Here is a 17500-nt window from a genome sequence, read left to right as displayed (position 1 = left end):
TCATCAATTTGAGCAACAACTAGTTTATACCCTATTATAAGTGGAATACCGTAAAATTCCGAAAATAAGCCCCTCCAAATATAAGCCCCCCAATCCGGTAACGCAAAAAACTCTCCGTTTAATCGCCCCTCCAAATATAAGCCCCCGGGGGGCTTGTACTTGGAAAATTGCCATCAAATACAAAGTAAAACAAAGCAAAAACGGCAAATTTACCTCCAACTTTTGGGCTAGCCAAATCGACTTTGAAACGCAAATTTCCCTCCGTAGATAAGCCCCTCCGAATATAAGCCCCTCCAAAAATAAGCCCCTCAAAATGGGCCTTTGAAAAATATAAGCCCCGGGGCTTATTTTCGGAATTTTACGGTATTTTACGCCAACAAGTTTAAAGATAATGTTAACGTCTTTCCAAGGTGTTCGAATGAGAAGGCTCTCTTGTAGCCTGCGAACAGCAGACACATCTCCGACCGTCGCTTCTCTCCCAGCGAAAAAATTTTTTTCGAAGGGAGAGATTATATAAACGACGACCGGAAATGCGTCTGCTGTTCGCAGGCTAGCTCTCTTGCGGGTTCTACTCCGTTTGAAATCAGATTCCAAGGCTATGTAGACTGTCAGGACTAAAAAACATCAATTCCTGTATCATTCGCTCAGCTAACACCTTTTAAGTAAAACATCATAACGTCAAGAACATGAGAACAGCAAACCTGCGAACTGACATGGTTTTAGTTTACCCATAAAACCGGGAAATGTTTAACCAAACATGTTTTAATCAATTATTAATAATATCAATAGTAGTAAATACTACTAAAGTTTTGTTTCATGCCTGCAATAACGAATAAGCAAGAAAAACCTTCTTAGAGACCGTTCATTTATTATCAGATAGTGGGGGGGGGGGGTTTGCTGGTGGGATTTGACGGGGGGCCATGGAAAAAATACGTGAGGGGGGTCAAAAGAAAATATATTGGGTTTAAAAGGGGGGGAACCCAAACATTTCTTCAAATTTTGCAGTGACGGCATTTGTAGTAATGCAAACAGCCTACCAGAATGCCAAAAACCAGCGTTCCTGACTTTCTAAGAAGAAGAAGAAGAAGGACTATAGCGTAGGCGGCGAAGCTGCGGAGGGGGAGGACAGGGGGGTCCGTAGCCTCCCCCCCCTCCCATCCCCAAACAAAAATTTGGAGTGGTGCTGAAAAACACTTTTAAGGATGTATTTGACAATACTTGTAACATAGGCGACTACAGATCAGCGCACATTTTCTGCCCTCAGACGACTCAAGAATTACCTAACAAGGACCATGAAGCAGAACCACCTGAACAGCTGCACAAATCGATTACGGAAACACTTAACGCTGAGAAGATTGCAAAGAGCCAAGCTTGTGCCAACGAACGACGCAATGGGCTTTAGGAAAACCGTAGTCTGAGTAGGGGTGTGCGTACGGCTGAGGGGAAGATGGGCGCCCCCACGTTTCAAAACGCTCCGCCGCCCCTGTATAGAAGCAGAGTGGGTGTAATGAACAAGTTTTCTTTTATATAAAAGTAATATAATATAGATGTACTCTGATTACAAAACCTCGAATTTAATCGTGTTACTAGTAACTACATGGGAACATTCCCATGGTGATAAGCAAGGCAGCTTTCTGATCGAATTAGATTTTTTTTTGAGTCGGCCAGCCAAAAATCACCTGAGGCGTCAAGGATTTAGCTGCATTGCAGCCGGCCCGCGCACTCGTCAAAATCATTTGCATAGTCCGTCTGCGAATTTAGTGCACAAAAGCTCGTTCTAATATCCTGCAGAGTCGCAAGGACATATGTGAGCGTTTCTGATAGGCGGGTTTCTTACGGGTTTCTTATGAGCCTCACGATTGGCCTAATTCTTACGTGTGCGTGACGGCTGGGCTCAGTGACATGTCAAAATTCACAGAAGGGAGTTAGGGACCAGTCATAATTTAAGTTGGAGGGAAATTGGGGGGGCCTTCAAATTTTTTTGGATGGAATATCGGGGGCCTTAAAATGCCAAAAGATGACCTTGGGGGGTCTTCAAGTTTCTTTTAAGTAGCATCCCTACTGAGTAGCGTGATGCTTGAGTATTAAAGGACCTGATTTTGATTCAATTAAAAGTCCTATATTGTGTAATACTAAAACAATTTAATCAGCATTTTCACAAAAAGATTTAATGCTCAAATAGTAGGTGCATCAACACAACATCCATTATTGTGTAACACTGAAACAATTTCATCGGCATTTTAACAAATGATTACATGCATGTTATGCAATCTCACTATCCGAATCATGATTTGTAGATGAGGTTGATGTGGACTCACTGTCTGTGTCACTGTCAAGTTTTTTGTTATTAGAGCATGTACTGCTCATATAAAAAGCAGTAAGCTTTGGCTGATTATCTTCTTTCTTCCTTGAAGCGGTCCTGTCAGCCTCTAACCTTTCGATGGCTTGTCTTATCTCAATTATAACACAGTCACTGATATATCCTTGCTCTATAAGCTGTTTGAGAGGCTCTAGGTGAAATCTCTTTCTCAGTTTAGTGTGAAGTGCTTCTCTGTTGAGGTTATTACTGTCAATCACAGGAATACTGGCTTTTTGAGTGATATTTATTTCTTCATTACCAGTCAAAAGTTTACACACCTCTTTAGCCTGCCTTGACAATACTTTCCGCTTCTTGGTCTTGTTCTTTCTTTTTTGTGACGATTACGTAGTTGGCACATTCGGAAGTGACAGTGAGTAAGAACGGTAAAGTAAAGAAAATGTTATTTGTTATTACCATTTGGGTGTTATGTAAGAAAGGGAGGCCCTTAAATCTTTTAACATGATTGAAGGGGGGTACCTAAAAAACATGGGTGCTATCGAGTAGGGGTCTGGAAATAATTTGGGATAAAAAACAATTTCTCCTCCACCCCCCCCCCCCCCCCCCCCCCTCCAACTTAAATTATGACTGGTCCCTTAGCAAGGATCGTTTACAGTAAACAATGTAACAGCAGTTCGAACTTTAAAGCCTTCTTCTGAACAAAAAATGCTTTGAGAGAATTCCTTCAAGGCCAGAATTTGCTTGTAAATTTGCCGACTGGTTTTCCAGCGTCTTCCAATTGCTGCAGATGCTCTTGGGTTGCACGTGACGTCACCAAAAATCAAAATAAGAAACTATTGATTCTTCTGAGTTTCTACTTTCACGAGGTATTACAGTACCTAAACATCTTTACATAAACAAATTTTTGGTTCGAAAGGGTTCTTCGTTTTGCGAGAGAGGACGCTTGAATTTCCAGGCTTTTGCGTGAAGTGGCATTTAGCTGGCGGCCGGGAAAGCTCTTATGTGGGTTAAAAACATTACCCATTTTGGGAGATTTTGCAATCTAAACATTCCTTGTCTCAGAATAAATATTACTGTAATCTTTATGAGTTCCTCAAGCGAAGAATTCACACATTAGTAGGAAAACTCGAAAACAGATGTTTCTGTTGGTATCCGGCGGCCATATTGGTGTTCCTGAAAGGGACACCAACATGGCATTTCAATACAAAGCTTTATAAATTTAGGTCAACCGTTTTTCCCAATATCTCGCATCTGAAATATTTCACAGACCTGATTCTTGGCAAGGGTTTTTGTATATTTATCATTTTTCATTTCCCAGATTCTAGTCCTTCTGTATTGAATGGTTTGCATTTTTATTTTTCATTGCGTGACAGTGCAAGCCGAGAATAGCCTGCGTGGCAGGCGTTCGAAAGGAAAGGGGAAGGGAATTAGGGCGCGAGACCACCCGCCAGGGAGGAGGGAGAAGGGGAACGCCTGCAAGGTGTTTTCGCCATCCCGCCTACTAATTAAAAAAAAAACGCAACTGTGAATGACTAGCTGTCAAATAAGTCTGGCCGCGATGCACGTATTCTAGCCGTGTTTCTCGCACTGTTTTTGTTTTATTTTCCTAAAACAAGAAATCTAAAGTACAGTTACTATAAAAAAAACTTCAAATGCGGTCGTTCATCGAAGGAATGTTCCTTGAAAGTTGCAATGACGCGTGCCAAGTTACATATAATCCAACATAAATCTATTTAAGTTGTTGCTGAAGGAATCGGGCTAGAAACTTGTATTTAATAAGAACAAGACGCCTAAGGTCGTTTCCGTGGGATGCGTTGGTCTATGGAAGCATAATGGCGTTCTATCTGAATTTGGAAAAATTAGGGAAACCGGGAAGATGTGTCATGTTATGAGCATCGATGAGTAGATTACCTGTATGGGTTAGTTTAATGTGCTTATGACTGATTTATAGTAGCCTGCGTGGCAGGCTACAATTTTTCCCCAATCCACATCCCCTTTTTGCTTCCTCCCTATCCCCTACCCCTTTCGACACCTGCTACGCAAGCTAAATTTATAGTTGTCAGTGGTCGCAAGGATGGAGTTGATCTTGTTTTGATCTATCGCTATGTAGTTATTTTCATAGCACGATTTGGATAAGAAAAAGAAGTTATTTTGCATCAAAACAAGGTTTACCCGTGTAACTTAAATTGGAATGTTAACGGAAACAAGTAATGGAGAACATGCGCATAATGCTCTCGGATTAACCTGAACAGGAACTATATGTATAAAGATACGTCATATCTTGGTAGTACTTGGTAGTAAGTTGCCACAGGTAACTCTTTCAAAGAGAAATAAACATTGTAGTTTTAAGTGAATGGAACAAAACAAAACAAAACATCCGCTTGCTTTGTCCAGGGTCGAACCGAGGGTTACAAAGATAAAGTTTAATATTGCAAGAAGCTCTTGATACGGTTGAAAATTAATTGCAATGTGTTTCCAAGGTCTCAAAGTTAACATAGTTCCAATGATTATCCCTGATTCCAAGGTATAATAAGTTTACTAAGGTTCACTCCTGATCCGTGTCCCATCCGGAAGTCCAATCCATGCCGAAAGCGTGTCGTCGATCGACTAATAGCCAATCGTCAAGGGCACGAGTTGAAATTTACGCGATTTAAGCTCCTATCGTCAAGGTGTTTTCAAAAAGAAAAAAACTGAATTCTAGCTGTGCCCGGCAAAAACTGGCGAACTCCGAATAGAAAAATCTATCGCAAATCACGGCCCGCAACCAGACGCTACTAAAACCTTATGGAAAAGCTAGACCCAAACAAAAAAGAATCATGAAGGAAATAAATAATTTGGTTTAGGTCGCCTTTCGTGACTTGCCAGTATCCCGAAGGATTTCGCTGGTTAACAAGCCATCCTAAACCCCCGCCTAAACCACGAGTGGGAAAACTCTAGCGCGACAAATTTGGCAAGGAACGTGCTGATTTCAACGTTCTTCAGAGGAAGCAAATCGATTAAAAATCGATACAGATTTTGTATAATCTGATTGGTCGGCTTGGAAGAAGAGATAATCGATAAAGATTTTAGGCAATCCTTATTGGCTGGCTTTGCAATTTTGGGTACAACCGAACCGGATCATCGGATTTTTACCGTGGGGGTGCCACAGGCATCCCACGGAAATATAGCGGCTCTTCGCAACTTTCAATGCAATGTTTGTCTAAGAAAAATAAAAACACTTTGCCGTCACCCACTCTTTGAATTTCTATCAGGACGAATTGGATCGAGCGGAGCACATAAAAGAACGCTGGTGGCGGGGAAAGAAGAGCTGAACTTCGAAGATGTGCAAAAAGGCAACAATTCATTATTAAAGTAAGTTCCTGCCGGGTTTATAACCGGCAAGAAGAAGTCCTCAACCAAAAATCGCCAAAAGTTATGGCTCGCTTCGTCTTCAGTTATTTTGCCGTTGATAACGCGGGTCAGACAGCAGATAACAAGCACAAAGGCAGCATGATTTTTCCTTTCTTTCCTCTGGCCAGTAAAACCGACAAGCCGTTGGGAGATGATACTTTTCAGAACCAGTCTGTAAAACTCATCTGCTGACAGGCCTTTTCCTTCATTATCATACGGTTCTTGAACTGCGTTTTTCTATTCTCCTTTTAAGCTGAAATTGATGCCTTCTAACGATGAATTCCAGTATATGCAGCTGTATATGTTTAGTTACTCAAATGGCGTGATGTTTATTTCAACCAATCGGAACAAGGCATTAAGTCGCAGATTGACATTTAATTAATTCTGACCAATCACTATTTTACGCTCAGAATCTGAGCGTAAAAAATGGAGAAAACAATAGCGTCCTTACAGGCGTTCCTTTCCTTTCTCCCTCGCGCGCGCCCAAATTCCCCCTTCCCCTTTCAACGCCGGCCACGACGCAAGCTATGCCGTATAGTATTCCGCAATCTAGCCTGACAGTTCTAGCGTCAAAACAAATCGAGAAATCATGATGTTCACGGCCCAAAAAAGTACACACATGGAGCTATTCAGCTCCAGGAATTTCGGAGAAAACCAAAAAACCAAAGAAACTAAGGTTATTTACTCCCCCCGCCCCCCCCCCCCCCCCCCCCCCACCCCCGAAACATAAACCACGGGAACTAATCACTCAATATGCATGGAACAGACCAGCTTTATAACCTCTACATGTGAGACTCAAAGCGGCAAAAATTTGGTCACTCAAAAGTGTAGAATACTCCATGCACTGCATAAACTACGCAAAAAGAGAGCAAGGAAACCTCTGTTGTTCAAGCTGACTCTAGGTCACGTTTCCCAATATCACGAGCTCAGTCTCTCTTGTCACGAGCTTCTAGTCGTGTTTGGCCTGTCAACACTTAATTCAAATCGGACTAATCACAAACTGCGTAAGGAACTAGCCAATCAAAAACGCCGACATATGTCCTTGCGACTCTGCGGGATCGATTCGAACACGATATTGTGCACTAATTCGCAGACGCTCTATACAGAAGGTTAAGAACGTCTTCGACGCGAGGCAATGTAAAATCTAATTAAAAAAACTACTTTAGAGCAAATGGTTTATGGCTACAAACAAGTAACTGGGAAACATATAGGGTAAATAACGATTGGTTTTGGCGAAACAATATTTCTTTTATTTGAACCCAGATGAATTCACCAAGCTGAATGAGCGGGTTATTGTTAGTAGCAAAATGAAAATTAGTTACTGACCCGTTACTGTGTCGTTTTCCCACATGGGCGATATATGCTTGTATTTTAACGAGACTGAAGAGATACTTTCTTGTGGATTCTATATACTGAATAGTAAGCTGAATATTTCAACAAGTCCTAAATATACCTGCCTGGGAACGTTTTTAAAGTAAAAACTCCATATCGCCTCCAACAAGAAAAACCGTGCACCAAACTTGGGAACGCAGGTTTTATTTTTCCCATATAAAGAAACTTGGTCGACAGAAATGTTTTGATAAAATAGAAGCTGTTATTTTAGTTTCGATAAAGAAAATATGAAATTTCTTATGGAAGTATAAAACAATGCAATGGTTACGAATTAAGATGAACCCAAATGTTTGAACGGATCTCAAATCATCATGCAAATTCCATTCCCTAAAATTTGCAAGGATCAGCCACGTTCGCCTTTGAACATAAATGACATGAAAAACATCAATTCACAAAAGCAGGAACAACATTAACAGAAGCGTGAGAGTAGACGACTATTTTCATGTATGTAGAATATCATACGCCCTAAAGTTTCCAAATACGTCAGAATTGTCTCGAATGGTTTTCTCCACATGAAGATTTAGATGCCTATCTGGTTAATTTAGAACTGCTCTAAAACCTATCTATCTGCTCGGATGTCTTAGGGGAACTTTATAGCCTCGAATTAGTTGTAGTAGGCTTTTTCGGCTCATCCGAAACTGTTAGCTATCCTGATGGGTCCTGTCGAAGGTTCGAGGTCACGGAGTAGTCGTACTTTAAAAAAATTTTAGGAGGCGTTTTGTCTATACACCAATAAAAGAAATAGCAATATTGTGGTAATAAAACGTGAAACACACAACCTCCGAAAATCATACGGAAAGCTAGCAGAAAAACTCCGGATATCTTAGACGAATGGAAAGGTTATCCAGACATTTTTATCCTTTCTTGAGCTTTAGAAATTCAAGGCAATTTTTACTCCTTCAAACAGTTTTTTTTTTTCAGAAAAACGTCGTTGGGTGTCTCTGACTTAAGTAATGTACTGTATATACAGCTTTTAAAATCGCTTACTTTACCTCCACTTTTGGATTCTCCAACTAAAACAATGTTGTCAGACATCCACATAAGTCCTTCATATACGAAGAACAGAACGAGAAGTCCAAAACACAGGTGTTTGCAACGAGCAAGAAACAAACGATACATCGCAAGGACACTTGGAAAGGCACGGAAAAAGAGGTTTGGAGATCAAGTGTTTAAACTGTCGGGCAATCAATCCTGAAAATAACTAAGATAGTACGCGCGCTCTGATTGGCCGAGAGGAGTGTTTGCATGAGAGTATGTAAACATGCAGGGGGGGGGGGGGGAAGAGACGAGGTCTGGGACCGAGAAACGATGTTCTCACAAGTTGCACAGCGGTAACCCCGCGTGGTGGTCAGCGGATAATTGCAGTACTTTTCCCACAGTAAAATATTTTTAGACTTTTTAGAAGAAAGAAGCGAACCGGCAGAGGAAATCAGAAATGCTTAAAAATTGAAAAAAATAATGTCATGCATCTTTGTTTTTCTTGCATATCCTATTTGTCTTTCGGTACTGAAATTGCGGGGGAAACCGTTTTAGATCTTAACCAACAACAATGCGCTCGATCGATTTATAGGTTACATCGTTTTTGCCGGGTAAGGATAACTTGATGCAGATAAAAATTACTGGAGAAAGTGTCAAATTCATCGGAAGCAAATATATTCAGAGAGCTTTATAAATATGAGCTTACAGCTCTACAATCATAACTGAATAAACATTCACACTTCATAACATTTCACTTCGTTTAATTTATTACGATCAGTCACACCTTGAATCCAAAGTTAAGTATTTTTCAAGTATTTTTCCAGCAGGGGAGGGTGGCTTTGGGCAAATGATGTATCGGTCCCTAGAAAGGTCACCCCAGGACCCCCGGGATGGAATTTTTTTGTACAGTGCCCAGGCCTCATTTTCTTGGCCGCGTGTTGATCTGGCCCGGCTGCTTCGGCGAGCATATTCTCGGTCTGTTTGGATCATATTCTTCGAGTTTGTCAAAGTCTGTGGGATTCGTTTCTCTGTTTGGGAAAGCTTCATTGGTTTCTATATCTGCTGCTATCCTATTTCTAAGATCCTGGCATGTTTATTTTCCGTTGGAGTTCGAATTTCGTGGAAAAAGTTGTGTTGAATGAGAACATGTCGGCGAAAATGGCACCTCGTGTTTCCTACCTTGTATATTATTATTGTAGATAGAGTGAATTTAAACAAATTACTGCAAATTATCACGAAACTTCGTTGGAGCAATAAGGACAACAACAATTAACTGCAGAGTAAGTTTTATTGATCTTTATTTAGTATTTCCTAGAAATTTTAGGATGATATTTTTACCCCATACAAACACTGTAATTTTACTGGAACCGTACTGTGGTACTATCACAGAGCCTGGGTTACCTGTGAGCACATGGCAAAATTCAACACAAAATCCATCTCAAATCAGGGCACATTTTGTAATTTTTCTTTAGCGCCGAAGAGAAAAATTTACAAAACGTCTATGAAACATTTAAAAATACATAAATTCCCTTTCAAGAACGTAATTGCCTTGGCCATAGAGTGCAAAATGTACCTGAAAATTCAGCAAAATCTTCGCTGATTTTGTTGCATTTCAAAAGAGACCATGGGCTCCGCCGTGTAGAAAACAAGGTTGAATTCCTCGAAGGACGATTTCTTGATGAAAAGCTTCCCTTTCTCCACAAAAAGAAAGCTGAGCATTCTTTTGAACTTTCTCTTTCCATTTTTTGTCTTTTAACGGTGTATTTTTAAACTTGAAATGCAGAACTCTTGTCTTGAAACATCTGCATGGTGATCGCTCAGCAGCCATTTTGTTGAAAATGGATATCCGTCACCAAGATTTCCAAATATGGTCAAAATGAATATTCACAAGCATTGAACGCGAGTTACACGTTTCAACCCCTTATGGGTTTCTGTTAATATACATTAGTCATTTAACTCTTGGCATGGGTAAAAGAGATTTTACTAGCGCCCAGGAACCCGTGACTAAGCCCCAAGAATGGCCGCATGGGAGGCTAGGAAAGAAACTCTTTGTGTGACCGATTTTCCCAAGCTAAAGCTGAAATTGCCTCTGGCAAATTCCCATGGACACTTTAACTTAACCGAAAAGAATTCCCAATATTGAACCGGAGTTCCAGAGGCACGGTAAGTTCTATGGGTTAATAACAATCCATACCCAAAGGGGGTTAATCAATCATGAGAAAGTGAAACTGAAATGTACCACACAGCTGTTCTGAATGATCAAAATGTTTAATAAATTCAAAAGCACCTTGAAACATTGGGAAGTTTTGTTTCCATCAGTGGTCAAGAATTCTTTCCTTAAGAAGTTTTGTGGACCCGTACTTTGACTGCATGCGAACGAGAATTTTAACCACAGGTGGTCCAAGTGTAATGTGGGCCACCTGTGGCGTAATATGGGAGTTTGTATGGGAAAAATAGAGTTTGAAACTTAGATGAAACAAATGAAGTAAAAGCGATAAAAGTTATCAATAAAGTGTAAATATTGTTACCTGGAGTCGTTGTCTTTGTTTTTACGAAGTTTCAGCGCGATTTGAGTACTTTTTCATCATCTGACCTGTCTGTGTAATAATAGGAGACTATTTTTCCCATACAAAGTCTCATATTACGCCACAGGTGGCCCATATTACGCTTGGGCCACCTGTGTTTTTACAAATAACAAGGAAGTTTACCTTAAACTGGGTTCAAGTTTTCTCTTCCCCTTGGGCAACTCTGTCAGCGTGTAACCGCAATTTACAAGTGCGTTCAAAACCCAGAGCGAACCCAACCCAAGCCATTTCCCCAAGGGGAGCTTTGCCATGGGATAAGTTCAGGCTAGTGTAACCGCATCAGGTTTCAATAACATGCACTTACTGACTGGCCTCGAATTCAGGTCCATCATTACACAACGATGTAAATTGAACCGTCAAGAATAATTTATTCATTGGCGCTTAGGAGTCTGATATAAACACGGGAGGGGTTGGGAGAATTGGAGACAGTTATGCAAACCCAAGAAAAAACGCAAAACTCTTTGTTATGGCACTGATTAAAAGAGAAATTCTTACCAGTCGCAAAGTCTTGTACACGACGTCTTGCACGCGTAATCAGTTCTTGTTTTTCAAAAAGATGCTATTCAAACTACGGATTTTTCTCGCTTAAACTGTCATCTTAAGCGAAAAAAAAATTGACAGACTTTCGTTGTCATGATTTTCCAAGTTTCAGCCGACGGAGGGATTGGTAAATAAAGCAAACTTGTCGAGTTTTGTACTCGTAAACTTTTTCAAATTCGTGCTTGCGTGATTAGCGCGCGAAAAGCAAAACATCTTGACGCCACAACCATGTTTACAGGGGGGGGGAGGAGCTACTTCCCCTCTCACAACTTGCAAAGCGATCAGCAAAGGTCTAGCCAGCGGATTTGTGTACTGATCATGTGCATTACGTCAAAATCCACAGATAACTGTCTTGAGATGAAACATTCTCGTCCCCAGAGCCCGTCGTTTCTTGGTCACGTGGTCGGTTACAAATTAAGCCGAGTGGCTCTGGGGACGAGAATGGAGAAGAAACAAAAACATGGCGGTCGAAGGCGGGACTGTTTCTCATTATTATATTTTGGTAATTCGCAAATTTATTGATTTTATGTCGCTTTTCAGACATAGTGTGTGGTTTTCTTTTTCTGTTAAACAATTTCCCTCTGCAGAGTTCGGAATATGCAACATGTAGCTCCGTACAGCTGATAAGAACCCGGCCGAAGAGTTAAGCTATCAGGCAGTGTCTTGCTGCAAACCTTAGGAAAGGTAAAGTCGCTTCAAGGTACAGAGCTTTCAGTAGTAGTTGTGATTTGTTTATTAGGATCGTTTTGAATTTTAACTTTGGATTCAAGGTGTGACTGATCGTAATAAATTAAACGAAGTGAAATGTTATGAAGTGTGAATGTTTATTCAGTTATGATTGTAGAGCTGTAAGCTCATATTTATAAAGCTCTCTGAATATATTTGCTTCCGATGAATTTGACACTTTCTCCAGTAATTTTTATCTGCATCAAGTTATCCTTACCCGGCAAAAACGATGTAACCTATAAATCGATCGAGCGCATTGTTGTTTGTTAAGATCTAAAACGGTTTCCCCCGCAATTTCAGTACCGAAAGACAAATAGGATATGCAAGAAAAACAAAGATGCATGACATTATTTTTTTCAATTTTTAAGCATTTCTGATTTCCTCTGCCGGTTCGCTTCTTTCTTCTAAAAAGTCTAAAAATATTTTACTGTGGGAAAAGTACTGCAATTATCCGCTGACCACCACGCGGGGTTACCGCTGTGCAACTTGTGAGAACATCGTTTCTCGGTCCCAGACCTCGTCTCTTCCCCCCCCCCCCCCCCCTGCATGTTTACATACTCTCATGCAAACACTCCTCTCGGCCAATCAGAGCGCGCGTACTATCTTAGTTATTTTCAGGATTGATTGCCCGACAGTTTAAACACTTGATCTCCAAACCTCTTTTTCCGTGCCTTTCCAAGTGTCCTTGCGATGTATCGTTTGTTTCTTGCTCGTTCCAAACACCTGTGTTTTGGACTTCTCGTTCTGTTCTTCGTATATGAAGGACTTATATGGATGTCTGACAACATCGTTTTAGTTGGAGAATCCAAAAGTGGAGGTAAAGTAAGCGATTTTAAAAGCTGTATATACAGTACATTACTTAAGTCAGAGACACCCAACGACGTTTTTCTGAAAAAAAAAACTGTTTGAAGGAGTAAAAATTGCCTTGAATTTCTAAAACTCAAGAAAGGATAAAAATGTCTGGATAACCTTTCCATTCGTCTAAGATATCCGGAGTTTTTCTGCTAGCTTTCCGTATGATTTTCGGAGGTTGTGTGTTTCACGTTTTATTACCACAATATTGCTATTTCTTTTATTGGTGTATAGACAAAACGCCTCCTAAAATTTTTTTAAAGTACGACTACTCCGTGACCTCGAACCTTCGACAGGACCCATCAGGATAGCTAACAGTTTCGGATGAGCCGAAAAAGCCTACTACAACTAATTCGAGGCTATAAAGTTCCCCTAAGACATCCGAGCAGATAGATAGGTTTTAGAGCAGTTCTAAATTAACCAGATAGGCATCTAAATCTTCATGTGGAGAAAACCATTCGAGACAATTCTGACGTATTTGGAAACTTTCGGGCGTATGATGATCTATGATATTCTACATACATGAAAATAGTCGTCTACTCTCACGCTTCTGTTAATGTTGTTCCTGCTTTTGTGAATTGGTGTTTTTCATGTCATTTATGTTCAAAGGCCAACGTGGCTGATCCTTGCAAATTTTAGGGAATGGAATTTGCATGATGATTTGAGATCCGTTCAAACATTTGGGTTCATCTTAATTCGTAACCATTGCATCGTGTTTCATACTTCCATAAGAAATTTCATATTTTCTTTATCGAAACTAAAATAACAGCTTCTATTTTATCAAAACATTTTTGTCGACCAAGTTTCTTTATATAGGAAAAATAAAACCTGCGTTCCCAAGTTTGGTGCACGGTTTTTCTTGTTGGAGGCGATATGGAGTTTTTAGTTTAAAAACGTTCCCAGGCAGGTATATTTAGGACTTGCTGAAATATTCAGATTAATATTCAATATAGAGAATCCCCAAGAAAGTATCTCTTCAGTCTCGTTAAAATACAAGCATATATCGCCCATGTGGGAAATCGACACAGTAACGGGTCAGTAACTAATTTTGATTTTGCTGCTAACAATAACCCGCTCAGTCAGATTAAAATACGTAAAACTTTATAAAACTTATAGCTTGGTGAATTCATCTGGGTTCAAATAAAAGAAATATTGTTTCGCCAAAACCAATCGTTATTTACCCTATATGTTTCCCAGTTACTTGTTTGTAGCCATAAACCATTTGCTCTAAAGTAGTTTTTTTAATTAGATTTTACATTGCCTGCGTCGAAGACGTTCTTAACCTTCTGTATAGAGCGTCTGCGAATTAGTGCACAATATCGTGTTCGAATCGATCCCGCAGAGTCGCAAGGACATATGTCGTCGTTTTTGATTGGCTAGTTTCTTACGCAGTTTGTGATAAGTCCGATTTGAATTAAGTAATGACAGGCCAAACACGACTAAAAGCTCGTGACAAGAGAGATTGAGCTCGTGATATTGTGAAACGTGACCTAGAGTCAGCTTGATCAACAGAGGTTTCCTTGCTCTCTTTTTGCGTAGTTTATGCAGTGCATGGAGTATTCTACACTTTGAGTGACCAAATTTTTGCCGCTTTGAGTCTCACATGTAGAGGTTATAAAGCTGGTCTGTTCCATGCAAATTGAGTGATTAGTTCCCGTGGTTTATGTTTCGGAGGGGGGGGGGGGGGAGTAAATAACTTCAGTTTCTTTGGTTTTTTGGTTTTCTCCGAAATTCCTGGAGCTGAATAGCTCCATGTGTGTAGTTTTTTTTGGCCGTGAACATCATGATTTCTCGATTTGTTTTGACGCTAGAACTGTCAGGCTAGAATGCGGAATACTATACGGCATAGCCTGCGTCGTGGCCGGCGTTGAAAGGGGAAGGGGGAATTTGGGCGCGCGCGAGGGAGAAAGGAAAGGAACGCCTGTAAGGACGCTATTGTTTTCTCCATTTTTTACGCTCAGATTCTGAGCGTAAAATAGTGATTGGTCAGAATTAATCAAATGTCAATCTGCGACTTAATGCCTTGTTCCGATTGGTTGAAATAAACATCACGCCATTTGAGTAACTAAACATATACAGCTGCATATACGGGAATTCATCGTTAGAAGGCATCAATTTCAGCTTAAAAGGAGAATAGAAAAACGCAGTTCAAGAACCGTATGATAATGAAGGAAAAGGCCTGTCAGCAGATGAGTTTTACAGACTGGTTCTGAAAAGTATCATCTCCCAACGGCTTGTCGGTTTTACTGGCCAGAGGAAAGAAAGGAAAAATCATGCTGCCTTTGTCCTTGTTATCTGCTGTCTGCCCGCGTTATCAACTGCAAAATAACTGAAGACGAAGCGAGCCATAACTTTTGGCGATTTTTCGTTGAGGACTTCTTCTTGCCGGTTATAAACCCGCCAGGAACTTACTTTAATAATGAATTGTTGCCTTCTTGCACATCTTCGAAGTTCAGCTCTTCTTTCCCCGCCACCAGCGTTCTTTTATGTGCTCCGCTGGATCCAATTCGTCCTGATAGAAATTCAAAGAGTGCGTGACGGCAAAGTGTTTTTATTTTTCTTAGACAAACATTGCATTGAAAGTTGCGAAGAGCCGCTATATTTCTTATTAAATACAAGTTTCCAGCCCGACTCCTTCAGCAACAACTTGAATAGATTTATGTTGGACTATATGTAACTCGGCACGTGTCATTGCAACTTTCAAGGAACATTCCTTCGATGAACGACAGCATTTGAAGCTTTTTTATATTAACTATACTTTAGATTTCTTGTTTTAGGAAAATAAAACTTTAACAGTGCGAGAAACACGGCTAGAATACGTGCATCGCGGCCAGACTTATTTGACAGCTAGTCATTCACAGTTGCGTTATTTTTTTAATTAGTAGGCGGGATGGCGAAAACACCTTGCAGGCGTTCCCCTCCTCCCTCCTCCCTCGCGCGTGGTCTCGCGCCCTAATTCCCTTTCCCTTTCCTTTCGAACCAAGAGACTATAAAGGGGACAGAGAGGGCATCCCCCATATACACCCTATTCCATAGGTAATTCGTCTAGAGTTATTTTTAACACCACAGATCTCAAGGGGGATTAGACAACAGCCAATCACATAGCGCGAATGTGTTCCGCGTGGATCACCCACGCTGAGAGCCACGCGTCCTTCACGAAATGACGCAGAACAAAATGGGGGAAGACTCGGAGAGCGATTTTGCTATTCCTTTTGTCGACGAAAACGACTACAGCGAGATTTCTGCGAAAGCTGTGTCAGCGAAACCGAAATTAAAAAAGAATCGCCCTTCCTCTCTTGTATAGAGGTAACAGTAGAGCAGGGAAATCCTTAACACACTGAATATTCTCTCAGGATCATTTATAATTTACAGTTTGAAGAGAGCAATTTCTGGTTTATGTTTATTTTTTCAGTCTTTATAGCGATTATTATTACCAACTTACTTTGTCAATTGTAGGCGAACCCTCCTAAAGCTGAATTTCAAGGGACCATATTCAAGCTCAGAAAGAGAAATAAAATTTCGTCGTTGCTTATTTACGTCCTCCATAAAACGCGAAATTAGGCATTTTCACGTCGTAGTCGTGCAAAAACGGGAAAGAAATGAACAAAAAAGTGTGTTGCACGTGCGAAGTTGTTGTTTTGCTAATTAAACCTATTATTTTTTTGACGTTCTAGTTGTCGTCCGCGTCGTTGGATCTTAAACTCCCTAAATTGTACAAACGACCGGTTTCAATAGACCGGCGAAATTTCTCATTTTATTAAAGCACTGAGGTTACGACAACTTCGAGTTAAACTGATTTCACGGGTTGCCAAAGAGTCCAGCGATTCCTTTTTCCCAGGTGACCGCCGACTCATTTCGCTTCAATATTCAGGAATGCTCTCGATCTTTTTACGCTTTCATTGACTCTCGCCCGACATGTTTTGCACGGCGTTTGGTCATGCGAAACCTCCACGAAACATCCACGCCTCGCGCGAGGTAACTTTATCCCGATTCTAAAAATAACTCGAGACGAATTACCTATGGAATAGGGTGTATATGGGGGATGCCCTCTCTGTCCCCTTTATAGTCTCTTGTTTCGAACGCCTGCCACGCAGGCTATTCTCGGCTTGCACTGTCACGCAATGAAAAATAAAAATGCAAACCATTCAATACAGAAGGACTAGAATCTGGGAAATGAAAAATGATAAATATACAAAAACCCTTGCCAAGAATCAGCTCAGTGAAATATTTCAAATGCGAGATATTGGGAAAAACGGTTTACCTAAATTTATTAAGCTTTGTATGGAAATGCCATGTTGGTGTCCCTTTCAGGAACACCAATATGGCCGCCGGATACCAACAGAAACATCTGTTTTCGAGTTTTCCTACTAATGTGTGAATTCTTCGCTTGAGGAACTCATAAAGATTACAGTAATATTTATTCTGAGACAAGGAATGTTTAGATTGCAAAATCTCCCAAAATGGGTAATGTTTTTAACACACATAAGAGCTTTCCCGGCCGCCAGCTAAATGCCGCTTCACGCAAAAGCCTAGAAATTCAAGCGTCCTCTCTCGCAAAACGAAGAACCCTTTCGAACCAAAAATTTGTTTATGTAAAGATGTTTAGGTACTGTAATACCTCGTGAAAGTAGAAACTCAGAAGAATCGATAGTTTCTTATTTTGATTTTTGGTGACGTCACGTGCAACCCAAGAGCATCTGCAGCAATTGGAAGACGCTGG

The 17500-nt window shown here is 40.5% G+C and overlaps 1 protein-coding gene across 1 annotated transcript in view; it reads left to right on the top strand.

The window, feature by feature from the left end:
- The first annotated feature begins 12583 nt into the window (after positions 1–12583).
- LOC140942330 (carbohydrate sulfotransferase 10-like) overlaps positions 12584–17500 on the top strand; it is a 10029-nt gene continuing 5112 nt past the window's right edge. Inside the window, exon 1 of the mRNA XM_073391289.1 lies at positions 12584–12745. Coding sequence (XP_073247390.1) covers positions 12619–12745 — 127 coding nt within the window. The 5' untranslated portion in view covers positions 12584–12618. The remainder of the gene's footprint in view (positions 12746–17500) is intronic.

Source organism: Porites lutea, chromosome 6 (genome assembly GCF_958299795.1).
Source record: "Porites lutea chromosome 6, jaPorLute2.1, whole genome shotgun sequence".
Lineage (NCBI taxonomy): Eukaryota > Metazoa > Cnidaria > Anthozoa > Scleractinia > Poritidae > Porites > Porites lutea.
Note: the sequence above shows the minus strand (reverse complement) of the source record. Positions and strands in the feature narration are given on the sequence as shown.